The following is a 15,353-nucleotide window of genomic DNA, read 5'->3' as shown; positions in this document are numbered from 1 at the left end:
CATGAAGAGTGGTAGAGCAAAGTAAAACTAATAAAGGTGCATAAATACACTGTGAGAAACTGTAAAAAATTAGACCGCCTCTATCATTAAGGAATGGATATTCATTATGACCGAGGTGCAGCAAGATCTTAAACTAATTTCTGAATCATGACAAAAGATTAGATCAAATTATATTCAGGAGAGCTTACTTCATTCATTCATTCATTTAATTGGTCAAAACATCCATTCAACAAATATTTGTGGATGGCTTCTAAGCATACACTATTCAAGGAGTTTTTACCATCATAAAAAGTGATATGGTAAGAGCACGGGGTTTAGTGATAGATCAACTGGATCATGATTATGAGTCCTTTGATCTTGAATGTAACGTTTAGCTCTGTGAGTCTCTGCTTCTTTATGTATAAAGGTGCAAGGTTAATATCTGCCTCTAAGTATTGTGGTGAAACTTAGACAAAATGGTATGTGTGAAGTGCCTTATTTTGGCAGGTGGTAGGTGCTCAGCAAACATTGGTTCCTTTCTTTTGTACCCTGTTATAATTCTGGGGAAAGTGGTCTGTATACGCAACACCTGGCCATTCTTTATTAACCATGATATTTTATTAACCAAGACAGCCCATTCCATGATCATCCTGAGCAATAGATTTTTAAAAAGAATTTATTTGAGAGAGGGAACTTGAGAGAGAACACAAGTTGGGGGAGGGGGGAGGTTGGCGGGTGGAGGCAACAGAGGGAAAGGAGAAGCAGACTCCCTGCTGAGCAGAGAGCTCATGCAGAGCAGGACTCAATCCCAGGACCTGGGATCCTGACCTGAGCCAAAGGCAGATGCTTAACTGACTGAGCCACCCAGGTGCCCCCTGGGCAATAGATTTTACAGTATAAGTAAATTTTGGGTTTCCTGTTGCTTGAATGATTCACATCGCAATTCTCTTCTGACTTGAGTTTCTCTTCCTACAATCCTGTGAGACTTTGAAGGCAGTGACCAGGTTGACTTTTAGTATCTTTAGTGCCTAGTACATATAAGTTCTAGTTAAGGGTTTGGCAAACGGCAGAAAGAGAGAAAAGAAAGCATGAACCTAACATACTTCCCTCTCATCAAACTGCAACTTGCCCATGTTGCACAAACTGGCATTCTTAATCATCACACAGTACATTTTATAGTTATGCCCAACTTGAGATTTATCAAGAATAAACCGGCAAGTTTTTGGGTTTTGCCTGTAATCCCTGTTGTTTTTTTTTTTAAGATTTTATTTATTTATTCATAAAGATTCACAGAGAGAGAGAGAGAGGCAGAGACACAGGCAGAGGGAGAAGCAGGCTCCATGCAGAGCCTGACGTGGGACTCGATCCCAGGTCTCCAGATCACGCCCTGGGCTGCAGGCGGCGCTAAACCGCTGCACCACCGGGGCTGCCCTGTAATCCCTGTTTTAACCATCACTAGAACATTAGTGTGTCTTTCTAACAAATCTCTAGTACAGAAAAGAGTTCACATCTGTCCAGAATTCCTTTGTGCAGGATGGGGTGGGGACAGGTCTATACTATGAGTGCTTCTTTGTAAAACACTGCTGATCACACTTGCATTTGCTTAGACAGGTTGAGAAGATTGTGGGATGATGCATGTGAAAAGAGATTTGTGCTTCCAAATTTCCTGCATAATTCCATTTCATGACATCCACTTGTAATAACTTTCACTCTGGGTCTCCGGGATAGGACCTTCTTGAGGGTAGATCCCCTTCTGATAAGGATCATCTACAAACTTTGAGTTATTAAATCCCCCTTTTAACCAAGACAGAGCTACCTGCTACCAAATCCACTCTGGCCTAAGGGGGAATATTTACTTACTCATTCATCAAATACATAGTAATCGTCATCTATGTGTCTGGTTCAGGAATTCACTTTTGCTCTTCTTCTATTTTTTTAATTATTAGTATACATGATACAGCAGGAAACAGGGAAGAGAAATGGGACTTGCAAGGAACTTCAGTTGCTGAGGCTGAGATATAACAAATGTCAGAGGACTTTGGGTGTTGCCTCTATTGAATTTATCTAGCAAATTTATTTACCACACTTAGGCTTTCTTCTCATGAGAGAGAGAAAGTCTGTAACTTCCTCTGGAACTCCCCCTAGCAGACAGCAGAACTTCCCTCTTTATGCTCTGGGCCTTTGACAAAAATCCATTTTCTGCTTGCTTTTCTCCTTTGTGAGAATATGTGTACAGGGGTTGTACAGGTGATATTTTTTATCTAATGTTCATAAGAGGAAAGAGCAATTAGCAAACATGAATCAAATATCTGAGTAGCTCAGAATAACTAGAGGATGTTATTTGGTGTAATTTTGCCTCAATTAAAGCTTCTAAGACATGCCAAGCTGTGAGCTTGATTACTCCAGAAAAACGAGTTCAGGGAATGCAATATACTTTTAAGATCCTAAATTATTCTTACTTACTGCAAATTACAGAGGAAATAAAAACACTCTTGCAAACAACTGCGTGAAGGTATTTTTCTCAAGCTTGGATGCACATCAGAATCATTAATCAGAACACCTCAACTTTGGCCATCTTTGGAATCACCTGGGAGGCTTTAAAAAAAAAATACCAGGCCCCACCTTGGATCCTTTAAATATAAATTCTAGTTCTTTTTTGAGGCCAGCATTAAATTTTTTTTTTAATCTCCTTGGAGGCTTCTAATGTGCAGAGTATTGAGAACTATCGATTAGATGAAACACCTGCATACACAAATGTCTTTTATTATCCTGCCTTTCAAAGCATCCTCAGCTTCACCTGAGAGGGCTTTAGAATGTCAGGCCCTGCCTTAGACCTAGAGAAGCAGACTGCACATTTCCACAAGTTGAGATAGCTCATGTGCACATTAATGTCTGAGAATCAGAGTTATGACACTAGTCTGCATTTGGGCTGTTACTGGGAAGTAGAGTAATAGTTAACATTTATTAAACACAATGAGCAAGACATTGGGGTCATCTTTATATCATCATCTCATTTAATGTTCCCCAACTTTGCAAGGTAGAGTTACTATGCCTATCTTACGGGTAGTGAAACTCAGGCTTACAGAAGTGATACAACTTGCCCAAGGTCAAAGAGTGGTACCTCATGAGGTTGGGATTCCAGTTCATATCTCTGTGTCTTGAAAGCCTGTATGAACATCTCTACAGATATGACCATATATCCACTGGCATGTATATAGTACATCCAAAATGAGATAGATAGACTTTTCAGCTTTATGCTAAGGAAAATACGTGTGGGGTATGTGTATGTGTGTGTGTATTTATTTCTGAGCTCTTTATTCTGTTTGATTGAGCTATGTAAGCTATGTGTCTGTTTTTCTGCCAATACCATACTGTTTTGATGACTATACCTTTGTAATATAGCTTGAAATCAGGGGTTACTAATTAAGCTTCAACCTAGCACTAAACTCCTTAAGTTATAAGACAAAGGAGAAAATTGAAAAGTTTCCACAACTATATAATTAGGCAGACAAATCCAAAACAAAGCAGGTATTCCCATTCATTTGGGCCCCCTGACTAAATTAAAGGGTAACAAATTTGGCCAGGGCACACAAAATTCATAAATGCAGTTTCTTTAAACAGATTAAAGCAGCTGGTTTGAGTAATGATGGAGCCTTCTTGAAAGTTCTTAGGGAAATTGTGTATTTTATTTGCAATCAAGCATCAATAAGAGTCAGTACCTGGCACATCTCCAGAAACACAAAACAAATCATTTGCATTACCTCCCAAGATAGCTTCCCCTTTAAGCTAATTTTATACTTTTTTTTCCATTTAATAACAGAAGCTGAAGTTTTTTTCAGACTCCATATTTAATGAACTTGAAAGGTGGGGGCTGTTTTACACAATCATAGTCTTGAGAAAACTTTAGTTCCTAGTTTAGGGTAGAAGCCTGTTCTGGACACCTGACCCATCTGCTCCTCTTTGTAGGAATACTGCAGGGCATGTCTCATTTCTTAGAAATCTGAACCTGATTCTGTTTTGTATACCTCAGGGACCTGAAGAAGTCGTTTTACAGCTGAAGGTGGGTTAAGAGGAGGGATTCAGGGTGTGCTCCCCACCCCAGAGTGACCTCAAGCATCACCATATTCTTATGAGCCCCTGGTTTTTAACTTCTTTGGAGAATGAAGAAAGAAGTAAAAAAAATCAATAAATGGAATTATGATTGGGGTTACTTTTCCTGCAAGACATGACAAAGTACAGAAATGACTATTTCCTCTTAAAAGTACCTGGGTTACAAGATGTCCTTAGGTTTTGAAATAAAAATATAGAAAAAAAAGAATTATAATTTTATAGAAATCAGAAGAGTGTGCTATGAGTGAGAATATATACACAAAGAACAGATTGAAGAATGGAGTTTAGAAATAGACCCACACAAATATGGCCAATTGATGTTTGACAAACATGTAAAGGCAATTCAATGAGGAAAGGAAAGTCTTTTCAACAAGCGAGGCTAAAGAACCTGGACATCACACACACACACACACACACACACACAAAGTGACCTTTAACATATACTTTATATCTTCTATGATAATTAGCTCAAGATGGATTATAAACCTAAATATAAAATGTACAACTACAAAGTGTTTCAAAGAAAACATAGGAAAATCTTTGAGAGCCTGGGCTACATAGAGTTCTTAGACATGACACCGAAAGCACAATCCACACAAGAAAAAAGAAGATAAACTGGATTCTACCAAATTTAAAATCTTTGCTGTCCAGAAGACACTGTCAAGAGAATGAAAAGATAAGCCATGGACTGAGAGAAAATATTTGCATATCACAATCTGATAAAAGACTCTAAAGACTTAATAAGAAAATAAACAGACCAATTAAAAATGGTCAAATAGTTGAACACAAACTTTACCAGAGAAGATATATGGATGTCCAATTGCCATGTGAAAATATGCTTATCATCCCTAGATATTAGGGGAATGCAAATTAAACTAGAGATACTTCTACACACCTATTAGGATGACTTTAAAAAACACAACAGTGTCAATACCAAGTGCTGCCAAGAATGTGGAATAATTAGAGCTCTCATACTTTGCTGGGAATGCAAAAATAGTCTAGCCACTATCGAAAGGTTTGGTGATTTCTTATAAAGTTAAATATATACTTGCCACATGGTCCAGCAGTGCTACTGCTAGGTATTCACTCAAGTGAAATGAAAACCCATATTCTTCACAAAAATCTATACATAAACACTTATAGCAACTTGATTTCTCTCAATAAAGGACTAAGTCACAGCATGTCTGGTGAAATATAGAGAGTCTTTTTTTTTTTTAATAGTTTTTTTTTTTTTATGATAGGCACACAGTGAGAGAGAGAGGCAGAGACACAGGCAGAGGGAGAAGCAGGCTCCATGCACCGGGAGCCCGACGTGGGATTTGATCCCGGGTCTCCAGGATCGCGCCCTGGGCCAAAGGCAGGCGCCAAACCGCTGCGCCACCCAGGGATCCCCTTAGGGAGCCTTTAAAATGAGTGATAACTGTATTCATTGATTCTGAAACTATGAAGAACCTATCTTGTTGAGTGCTTACTAAGATTTCTCTTAGTAATATTTAAGAAATTTTTTTAATGGAGAAAAGGGTAGATAGTACAGTGTTATGAGAATGAGGCTATGTAGGACAGGGCAGATAAAGGGTTTCAGAGAAGTCTGATACAGTCCTACTACTTGACATGGGTGACGGTTACAAGTGTTCACCTTACGATAACATGACGCTTTATACTTGTTTCATGTGATTTCCTGTACCTGTGGTATCTTTTACAACATAAAAGTTTAAATACAGAAAAATTTTAACAGATGGTCAAATCAAATAAAATGAAGACATCTGTGAATCTACTACCTACCCCAAGAACCAGTACATGACTAATGACATAGGTCTACTTCCTTCACCAAAGGTAATCAACATCCTGTATATTGTGTTTCTTAATATCTGGCTTATTTCTAAGCTTTATCATAGATACCTAAGCAATATATTGTTTATAAAAAGGACATTGTACTATATGTTGCCTTCTGTGCTTGATTTTTTGTGTTCTTTTTAACTCAATATTATGCTGTTAAGACTCTTAAATGTAGGTGTATTATTTTTGTAATTAATTTATTTGCATGCTGTATATTTTTCCATTCGGTTAATATACCACAATTTATGCATTATCCTGTTGATGGGCATTTGGTTGTTTTGGGCTCTTTTGGAAGGACTAACAATGCTGTTTCAAGCATTCTTTTTAAAATTTAGAAATTTACATAGGGTAATAAGGAATTAAATCCCTTCAATTCATGTTATCTTTTTTTTCCTTCTCAAAGAGAGGTGCAAATTTAGGGGTGAACAAGCAGAGTAAGGGAATGACCAGGGAATGCAAGGCCATCTGCGTGGCCACCCTGACAGCCATGGCTCTCCTCGGGCACTGGATGCCATAGCCTGATTGCCTTCATATGCCTTTTAAAGCATTCTTTTTAAAGGAATTCTTATATTTTAAGATTTATATTTTTCTTATACAAGTAAAACTGTATTTCTTTTAATAGCTAGGCAAGGGTATAATACTTCTTTTAATGTATATTTCTTGTCAAAAAAGAAAAAGACCTGGGAAACATAATGGTTAAGATTGTAGCTTTTAGGGCAGCCCTGGTGGCTCAAGAGTTTAGTGCCGCCTTCGGCCCAGGGTGTGATCCTAGAGACCCGGGATCGAGTCCCACGTTGGGCTCCCTGCATGGAGCCTGCTTCTCCCTCTGCCTGTGTCTCTGACTCTCTGTCTCTTGTGAATAAATAATCTTTAAAAAAAAAAAAAAGATTGTAGTTTTTATCCTCATCCCAGATCTCTTCCCTTCCCCAGGAGTAAGCATTCTTATCAGTCCTCAGATCCTTTTGTTACTTTTCTTCCCTCAGGTTGCTTCTGTAAGAAATCTTTGAAGTTAAAACTCCTTACTTAGGAAGACATGAAATGATAAGACTTACCAAACAAACAAACAAACAAAAAAAAAAACCTTGAAGAGAAGGCAGTCCAATTTAGGCAGGTAATTAATATTTGAACTAATATTATCCAGATACTGTATAGGGGGAAGAAATGAAGAATTCTAAATTTGAGGAGAAAGCAAGATACAATATGTTTATAGTTTACCTTTGGTTAGTTCTTAAACAGAATTCATCACAACGTACTTTTTGGTTTTGTGAATGCCCATTATCAACATTCAATACATGTCTGTCATCAAATTTAACTCCAAAAACCCACTCCAAAGTGGGAAGATGAGGGCTTCTCTGCCATACTTGATTATCATCATCACCATAGCATGATGATGGTTCTAAGGTTCTAAGGACATTAGTTGTGTAGGAACCTTGCTGTGCCACCTATCGGCTGCGTCATCTTGGGTAAATTAAATACCTTTTCTGAATTCCAGTTTCCTCATCTGCCATATGGTTATTGTTTCTGTAAGACAAGGATACAGACAAGCACAGGCCACCCTGGGCACCACTCTTTTTATTGTGCATGTAACAGACAGTAATTGCACTTGCTTTCAAAGAAATCCTTCAGCCTGAGGACCTCATTCTCATTATCGGCTTCAGCTAGGGGCAACTACCTACTCCTCTTCCTCAGGTCCCTCCTTTGGCTCTTTCTTACCTGATGTCTGGTGAAGCTGCACTCCCAGGCTCAAAATTAGCAGGAGGAGGAACATGTTCTGTACCCGATCTGAAATAAACAATTGAAAGTCTCAGGGTCTGCTGCAGTTTTGCTGGGTCTCATGATTTCTTGATTCACTCCTTCCTGAAAACAGGGAAATGACTCGTCAACAAGCCCCTGGAAGATAAGTTATAACTTCCCTACCAGGAGCTCCACTGTACCCTAGTCTCCTGCCTCTTGGTCATCTTGGCAGTGGTAGATTGGGGTACAGCAGAGCCCCTGGAAGTCAAGTTAAAAGCTGGTCGCCTAGAGATGGGAGATGAGGTAAGAGGAAGCAGGTTGTTCTTTATCAATCCAAATTAGAATCTCTTCTTCCTTTTCTGACTATGAACTGAACCAGTTCTCATGAATAACCCATACTGGTGATTATCCGAAACTCTGTCTCTTTCACAAAGCCTCCCATAGTTTTTTCAGTAGTGGATGCTTGAAAAGCAAATGACTACCAAATGAATAATGCACACCAACTTCGTCAGGTGGACTTGAGCTCTGGGAGTCAGATATTTAAGGACAGTGCTCAGTAGAACAGAGCTCAATTCTGAATGAACACTTGGTATTTGCCTGAGCAGGAAAGTGTCCAGCTCTTTTGAGTGTTTTGTTAGAGTTTGCCCATTATGTGAACTATCTGTTACTTACAAGTTTAGACGGGGAGAGCACAAAACTGTCTACATTGAGTGGGTGTTCGACCTTGGTCCCATTACACCTCCTACTATGCTTCCACCCTCGCTCTCATGCTTTTTCCCATCCCAGGACTTCTTGTGGTTGAGGCAAAAGGGACAAGATACACCACTGTCAGCTATTCTGTTCTCAAAGAGGCTTTCAAAATTTTATTAGCCATGAAATCATTTCTCCAAGGGAAATTGGCTGGAGCCATATATCTAAATCTGGTAAAAGCAGAGCATCTCTGAGTGTGATGGAAAGCCAACAGAAGTCCTGGATCAGGTGAATGACATGATCTCATTACATTTTTAAAATAGGACTCAGCTTTGGTGTGAACAATAGACTCTTGAGAAGGACATTGGGTTGGATAAGACTAGAAGCAGGATGATAGGTGAGGAATGTTTTTACAGAGATAATAGTTTGGATTGAGTGGTGGCACTAGCAGAGATGAGAAGTGGTCTGTAGAAAGGTATAGATTACATACAAATATATATTTGTTCTTTTTTAATTTATTTTTTAAGATTTTATTTATTCATGAGAGACACACACACACAGAGAGAAAGGCAGAGACACAGGCAGAGGGAGAAGCAGGCTCCCTGCAGAAAGCCCGACGTGGGACTCGATCCTGGGTGTCCAGGATCACAACCTGGGCTAAAGGAGGCACCAAACCACTGAGCGACACGGGCTGCCCTATTTGTTCTTTAAATTTATTTTTTCCAACAGCCTTATCAAAGTATAATTGACATACAATAAAGGATGTATGTGTGTACAAATGTATATATGAAAATATATAAATAATAAATATGTATAAAATATATATACATTTAAAATACGGACAATTCAGTGGTACAATTCAGTGGTTTTCAGTATATTCACAGAATTGTGAAACCCATACCATTATCTAATTTTGTATCATTCTCATTACCGCAAAAAGGAACCTCCTATCCATCGACAGAAATTTCCCAATTCCCCTTCCCTCTTCTTCCAACTTCTGGCAGACACCAACGTACTTTCTGTCTCTATGGCTTTGCTTATTCTGGATATTTCATAAAAATGGAATCATACACTATGTAGCTGTTTGAATCTAGCTTCTCCTACTGAGTTTAATATTTTCAAGATTCACTTACATTGTAGCACATATCAGTACTTCATTACTTTTTATGAATGAATGCTATTTTATTTTATGAATATACCACATCTTGTTTGTCCATTCATCAGTTGACAGACATTTGGTTGTTTCTATTTGTTGGCTTTTATGAATAATGCTGCTATAGACATTCATGTACAAGTTTTTGTGTAGATATGTTTTCAATTCTCTTGGACATGTAGGAGTGGGATTGTTTGGTTAAATGGTAACTCTGTGTTTAATTTTTTGAGAAATTGCCAAATTGTTTATCAAATATATAATGTTTAAGTACTTTCTCTCATTCTTCAAATTGTCTTTTTGGTTTCTTGATAGTGTTCTTTGAAGCACAAATATTTTAATGTAATTTAAAGTACAAATTAATTTAATTTTTATGAAACCCAATTTATCTATTTTCTCTTCTATTGTGTATCCTTAAGGTGTCATATTGAAGAAAACCATTGCCAAATCCAAGGTTACAAATATTTATGCCTACTTTCTTCTGAGTGTTTTATAGCTTTAGTTCTTATATTTAGGTCTCTGATCCATTTTGATGAATGATAATAATTTTTCTTTTATAGCCTAAATCATAATTTCAGCCACTGGAAGACCCTTCAAGGAAGCCTCTGTTTCCTTTTCACACAATCCTATTAATCTTGGGAAGTTTGTTTGCTTTCTGTACAAATTGCCTTAAGCTGATCATGTCTCTTCTCCCCAAGCATTCAATTAACCTTTCTCCAAGAAATTCTGCTTTTTTTTTTTTCAACTTTTTTAAAAACTAGAAATAAAATGAAACCAGTTTACCCATTTTCCCACCCCCTAAATTCCTACCTCTGGCAACCACCAATCTGTCCTTTGTATCTATGAGCTTAGTTTGTATGTTTGCTTGTTTTAGATTCTGCATTTAACTGAATCATATAGTATTTGTCTTTCTCTGACTTATTTCACTTTGTATAATGCCCTTGAGGTCCGTCCATGTTGCTGCAAATGGCAAAATTTCATTCTTTCTTTGGCTGAGCAATATTCCATTATACACACACACATTTAGGTTGATTCATATTTTGGCTATTGTAAATAATACTGCAATGAACATGGGGTGTATATATCTTTTTGAGTTAGCATCTTAATTTTCTTTTCTTTTTTTTTTTTTTTAAGATTTTATTTATTTATTCATGAGACACAGAGAGAGAGGCAGAGAGAGAAGCAGGCTCCATGCGGCGAGCCCGACGTGGGACTCGATCCTGGGCCGCCAGGATCGGATCCTGGGCTGAAGGCAGCACTAAACCACTAAGCCACCTGGGCTGCCCAGCATTTTCATTTTCTTCAGATAAATACCCAGAAGTGGAATTGCTGGATCATATGGTAGCTTAAAAAATTTTTTTAGGAACCTCCATACTGTTTTCCATAGTGGCTATACCAACTTATTATCTCACCAATGTCCACAGGGGTTTCCTTTTCTCCACATCCTCACCAGCACTTGTTATTTCTTGTCTTTTCAATACTAGCCATTCTAACAAGTGTGAGGTGATATCTCATGGTGGTTTTGATTTGCATTTCCTTGATGATTACTGATGTTGAACATCTTTTCATGTACCTGTTAGTTATTTGTATGTCTTTTTTTTTTTTTTGAAAAATGTCTACTCAGATCCTCTACCCATTTTTATTTTGACTCTGTTGTATATGTGTTACTACTGAGTTGTAGGAGTTCTTTTTTTTTTTTCTTTAGAAAGATTTTATTTATTTATTCATGAGAGACACAGAGAAAGAGGCAGAGGCATAGGTAGAGAGAGAAGCAGGATCCCCACTGGGAGCCCAATGTGGGACTCAATCCCAGGACCCCAGGATCATGACCTGAGCCGAAGGCAGACACTCAATCACTGGGCCACCCAGGTGTCCCAAGTTGTATGAGTGCTTTAGATATTTTGGATATTAATCCTTTATCAGATAAATGATTTGCAAATATTTTCTCCCATGTAGTAGGTTAACTTAATTTTATTGATGATTTCCTTTGCTGTGCAGAAGCTTTTTATTTTGACACAATCCTAACTTTTAATTTTTGTTTTTGTTGTTTTTACTTTTGGTGCCAGATTCAAAAATCATCACCAAGTCCAATGTCAAGGAGCTCATCGCCTGGGTTTTCTTCTAGGACTTTTTTGGTTTCAGGTCTTACATTCAAAACTTTAATCCATTTTGAATTAATTTCTGTGTATGGTATAAGAGAGTAGTCCAGTTTCATTCTTTTGAGTGTGGCTATCCAATATTTCTAATACTCTTTATTGAAGACTTTGGAATATATTCCTCAGTTTCTTCATTTTGCCTGATTCTCTGTGTTTCTACACAGTAGATGAAACAACTACTTCTCCCAGTCTTGAAGAATTGGTCTCGTATACAAGATGAAACTTGCTGTTCAACCCTGCTTCAGCTCTTGGTTGTCTTGCAAACCTTTGTGCTTGTCCAAGCAGCCGATTCTATTTTTAATAGCTCCCAGTAGTGGAGGATGTGCCAAGACCTGTCAGTAGCCCAAAGAGCAGGATCTTACACCTAGATTCAGGGTGGTTGAAAGTCAGATCCTTAGGCAACAGCTAGTGAAAGTATGCAAATAGTACAGTCCTGTGGGCTGGAAGTGTAAGTCCTATTGGCCAGCAGGGCCAAGCAATCTAGAGTATTCTCTGGGTAGCAGTCACAAAAATCTGGGACCCTGATGACTAATACAAGCCTTCTGCTGGATCATGCTGGTGAGCGGAAGCAAGGCAGAGGGAGAGCACCAAGATGGCATCTATAGCCTGTGGTCCTTGAGAGCATCTCTGCAGGCCACTAAAGATGTACAAGACCTTAAACTTGAAGACTTTAAACCTGCCCCTCAGGGTGAAGCTCTAGGAGAAGCAAAGAGGCTTCCCTTACAGAGAGAACTGGGGTATGTACATCAGTCTGCTATTTATTCAGTGTTCTGGGGGCAGCAGCCTGCCCAGAGACATCTCTGATTCTCAAAGTCCCCTGGAAAGGAGTAATTCAAGCTTTTGGTCAATGGAGTCAGATGATGTAGGTGTGGGAAATCTCCTAGGCAGCTGCTTAAAAAACCAGTACACAAGACACCTAGAAGGCTTCCTGCCAGTACGTACTGGTGCTCTGGAGTGACTCAGAGGATGAATGTACAAAGAGCACCAGCCTTCCAAGGTCTCTGGAAAGGATTACACCATGCCCTAGAGGTGGGTTCCTTAGAAGTTTGCCCCTCAGAGTGCAGCCATGTAGATTAGCTAACAGGCTTCCTTCACAGAAAGTCTGGCCCCCTTACATTTCCATATGAATTTTAGGATCAGCTTGTCCACAAACACACACACAAAAAGGCAGCTAGAATCTTGATAGGAGTTGCACTGAATCTGTAGATCCACTGGAGGTAAAGAGCTATCTTAATGATGTTAAGTCTTCCAGATATGAACATAGCATGTCCTTCTATTTACTTATGTCTCTTATCTTTTCAAATAAGACATTATGGGGTTTACTGTCAGGTTGGATATGAAGTTTGATGAAAATAGACAAATCCAGGAAAATTTCCAGATTTGAGGCTTGAGGCATTAAGGCAATGGAAGTACTCATTTTAAACTGGAGAAGACCGAAACAGATCAAGAAGCAGAAATCAGTATATGTTTGGCATGTATGTGGTTTGAGATGCCAACTAGACATCCCCATGATGATGTTTAGTAAGCAGTTGGATAACAGGTAGTCCAGAGTTTGGGGTGGAGATAAAATTGGGAGTCTTCAATGTCTACATGTTACTTAATGCCATGGGGCTGCATGACATTACCACCGGGAAACACAGGAGAAAAACTGTCCAAGGATTGAGATGTGGGGCATTCCAACTTGTATGGATCTCTGGGAGGGAGAGCATTAGGAAAATAGATTTAGGGGAAGGGCAAAAATGCAACCTAATCCTGTCTTTTATTTTCTGTTTTCTGGTGTTTTGAAAATGTGATACATATTGGTCATGCAGGGACTGCCCCTCCCAGGATTAGCCAATTCTTCAGACAGTAAACAATTCACTCAAGGGGCGTCTTTCAAATGCAAAGTAATCCAGAACCCCTAACTCCAACCACCTCCTTTACTGTCCTAACTACCCCAGGGCCAGGTACCACACAACAAGGGACAGCCCCTAGTTCCAAATCTTGATGAACTATTTCAAACTAGAAAATTTAAGCCTGCTTACCCTGCCTTGCCCATTCCTTCTTGTGGAAACCACAATAAAGGCTTCTGGCCACATTTCCCCTTCTGCTCTACCTCCTTTCAGACCCTGGTGCTTCTCTGTGTGGCCACTGCAGTGTGGCATGCCTCCTCTCAGGATCTGAGAACACAACAAACTATTTTTTTTCAATGGCCATTATCTCCTGATCTGTTAGCCTCGCCATATCTTAATTATAATGAAATCTGGAACTTAAGACACAGTGCTACAAGGAGGGAGTACTCAGTTAAGCCAGTGCTCCTGGGAGTTAGCATTAGCAGCGTGGAGGTCATGAGTGAGCCTGCTAAGCATGACATTGGTAGATTTGGTGTAGATGAGATGGAAAGTGGAGAGAAAATGAGAGGTAAGGGTGCAGAGAAAACAGAGTATAGGCAGAGCTTCAGAGAAGAGTGCTATAAAGGGAGAGTGCAACGAGGCAGTAGCTAAAAGGGACTGTGAGATCCACAGTGGGATCCTGTTCTCACTTTAGGGAGGGACTTATTAGTTGGTAACAACTGGGAGCTCCATTAAGTGCTTTCCATAGGGAAATGCTGGGCCTTAGGTGGACTTGAAGACTCTCTTCCTTATTGAAAATACAAATGTACTCAGACAAGATATCATCTTAATACTGCACTTGCCCAGCATTCTTATTTCTAGAGCTCAAAACATTAGCAGGTAACATGTTCTAACAACAGAAAGGATGCCTGGCTCATCCACCCCTGGCTATAACTTCCTCTTCTTCCTTGCCCATCCTAGGGGACTTTCCTTGTACACTGCCGCCTTTGGCCAACAGAGAGATAGACAAAACATTACTATGAAGGTACTTTCCAACCAGCCACCTTCTTCTTTCTAGGGATAGCATCTTCTGTGCCTTTGTTAAAATCTCACACACTAAAGTCAGACACATCTGAGTTCCAATCCTGGGTCTAGGAATTATGAGCCCCTAAGGCCCTGGGTACTTCATAAAAACTCCTTGTGCCCCATTTTCCTATAATGCCAATAATTATAACACCCACCTCAAGCCAAAATCTTGGGTGTGTCATTTTAAACCTACACATCTCTCATCTTACAAATCCAGCCCATCCCCCAGCCCTGTTAATTCTGTGCCAGAATATTTCTGGATGATGGTTCTTCTTTCTAATACCTCACTGCTGTCACTTTAATTCAGTATCTTGTCATCCCTCCTTATATTGTAGCAGAGCATCCTGCTCAAAATCCTTTGGTGGTACAACATTTCACTGAGAATAAAATTCTAAATCTGTCTAGTAGGCCAGGCAAGAGGGACATCTACCTTGAGCCCCATGCTATAGAGAACCCAGTAATGGCCATGTGGCTTCCTGCAGTGTGAGGTGTTTGTTAAGAGTGTCCTCTGGAATTTTGACCCACCGCCCATCACAATTTGGGTTCTTAGGACTCTGGAATTCTCTAAATGTCCCTAAACCTACTTCTAGGCCTGTGGAACTTCTTCCCCAGATCCATTGCCCCAAGGACTGACCTTGCTGCCAGTGTGCATCTCCCTACATCCAGAGCCATTCCTTGCTCTTTCTGGTGAGACAGTGTCATGCAAAATCACAATAGTACCACCTCTCCAACATTCCCAACTCTCCTTAGTCTCTCACTTTTCCAAAGCATTCATTACCAGCTAACATACCGTATAATGTA

The 15,353-nt window shown here is 39.4% G+C and overlaps 1 protein-coding gene and 1 long non-coding RNA gene across 15 annotated transcripts in view; one reads left to right on the top strand and one right to left on the bottom strand.

The window, feature by feature from the left end:
- Positions 1-15,353, bottom strand: part of PDCD1LG2 (programmed cell death 1 ligand 2) — a 92,580-nt gene that overhangs the window by 71,381 nt on the left and 5,846 nt on the right. For 6 of the 7 annotated variants that reach the window (XR_013386239.1, XR_013386237.1, XR_013386233.1 and 3 more), the window contains exon 3: positions 7,639-7,707. Coding sequence is in view for 3 of the 7 variants with exons in the window: in XM_077909374.1 (XP_077765500.1) it covers positions 7,639-7,707 (69 nt within the window). In the remaining 4 variants the exon portion in view is untranslated. Of the gene's footprint in view, positions 1-7,638; positions 7,708-7,842; positions 7,907-15,353 lie in introns of those variants that run through there. The other variant, XR_013386242.1, reaches the window with a different exon arrangement.
- The window catches only part of LOC144320702 (uncharacterized), a 50,406-nt gene continuing 42,820 nt past the window's right edge, over positions 7,768-15,353 (top strand). For 6 of the 8 annotated variants that reach the window (XR_013386319.1, XR_013386322.1, XR_013386320.1 and 3 more), the window contains exon 1: positions 7,768-7,962. This is a non-coding gene — a long non-coding RNA (uncharacterized LOC144320702). The remainder of the gene's footprint in view (positions 7,963-15,353) is intronic. The other 2 variants (XR_013386329.1, XR_013386330.1) reach the window with 2 other exon arrangements.

Source organism: Canis aureus, chromosome 1 (genome assembly GCF_053574225.1).
Source record: "Canis aureus isolate CA01 chromosome 1, VMU_Caureus_v.1.0, whole genome shotgun sequence".
Lineage (NCBI taxonomy): Eukaryota > Metazoa > Chordata > Mammalia > Carnivora > Canidae > Canis > Canis aureus.
This window is presented reverse-complemented; position numbering and strand designations above follow the sequence as displayed.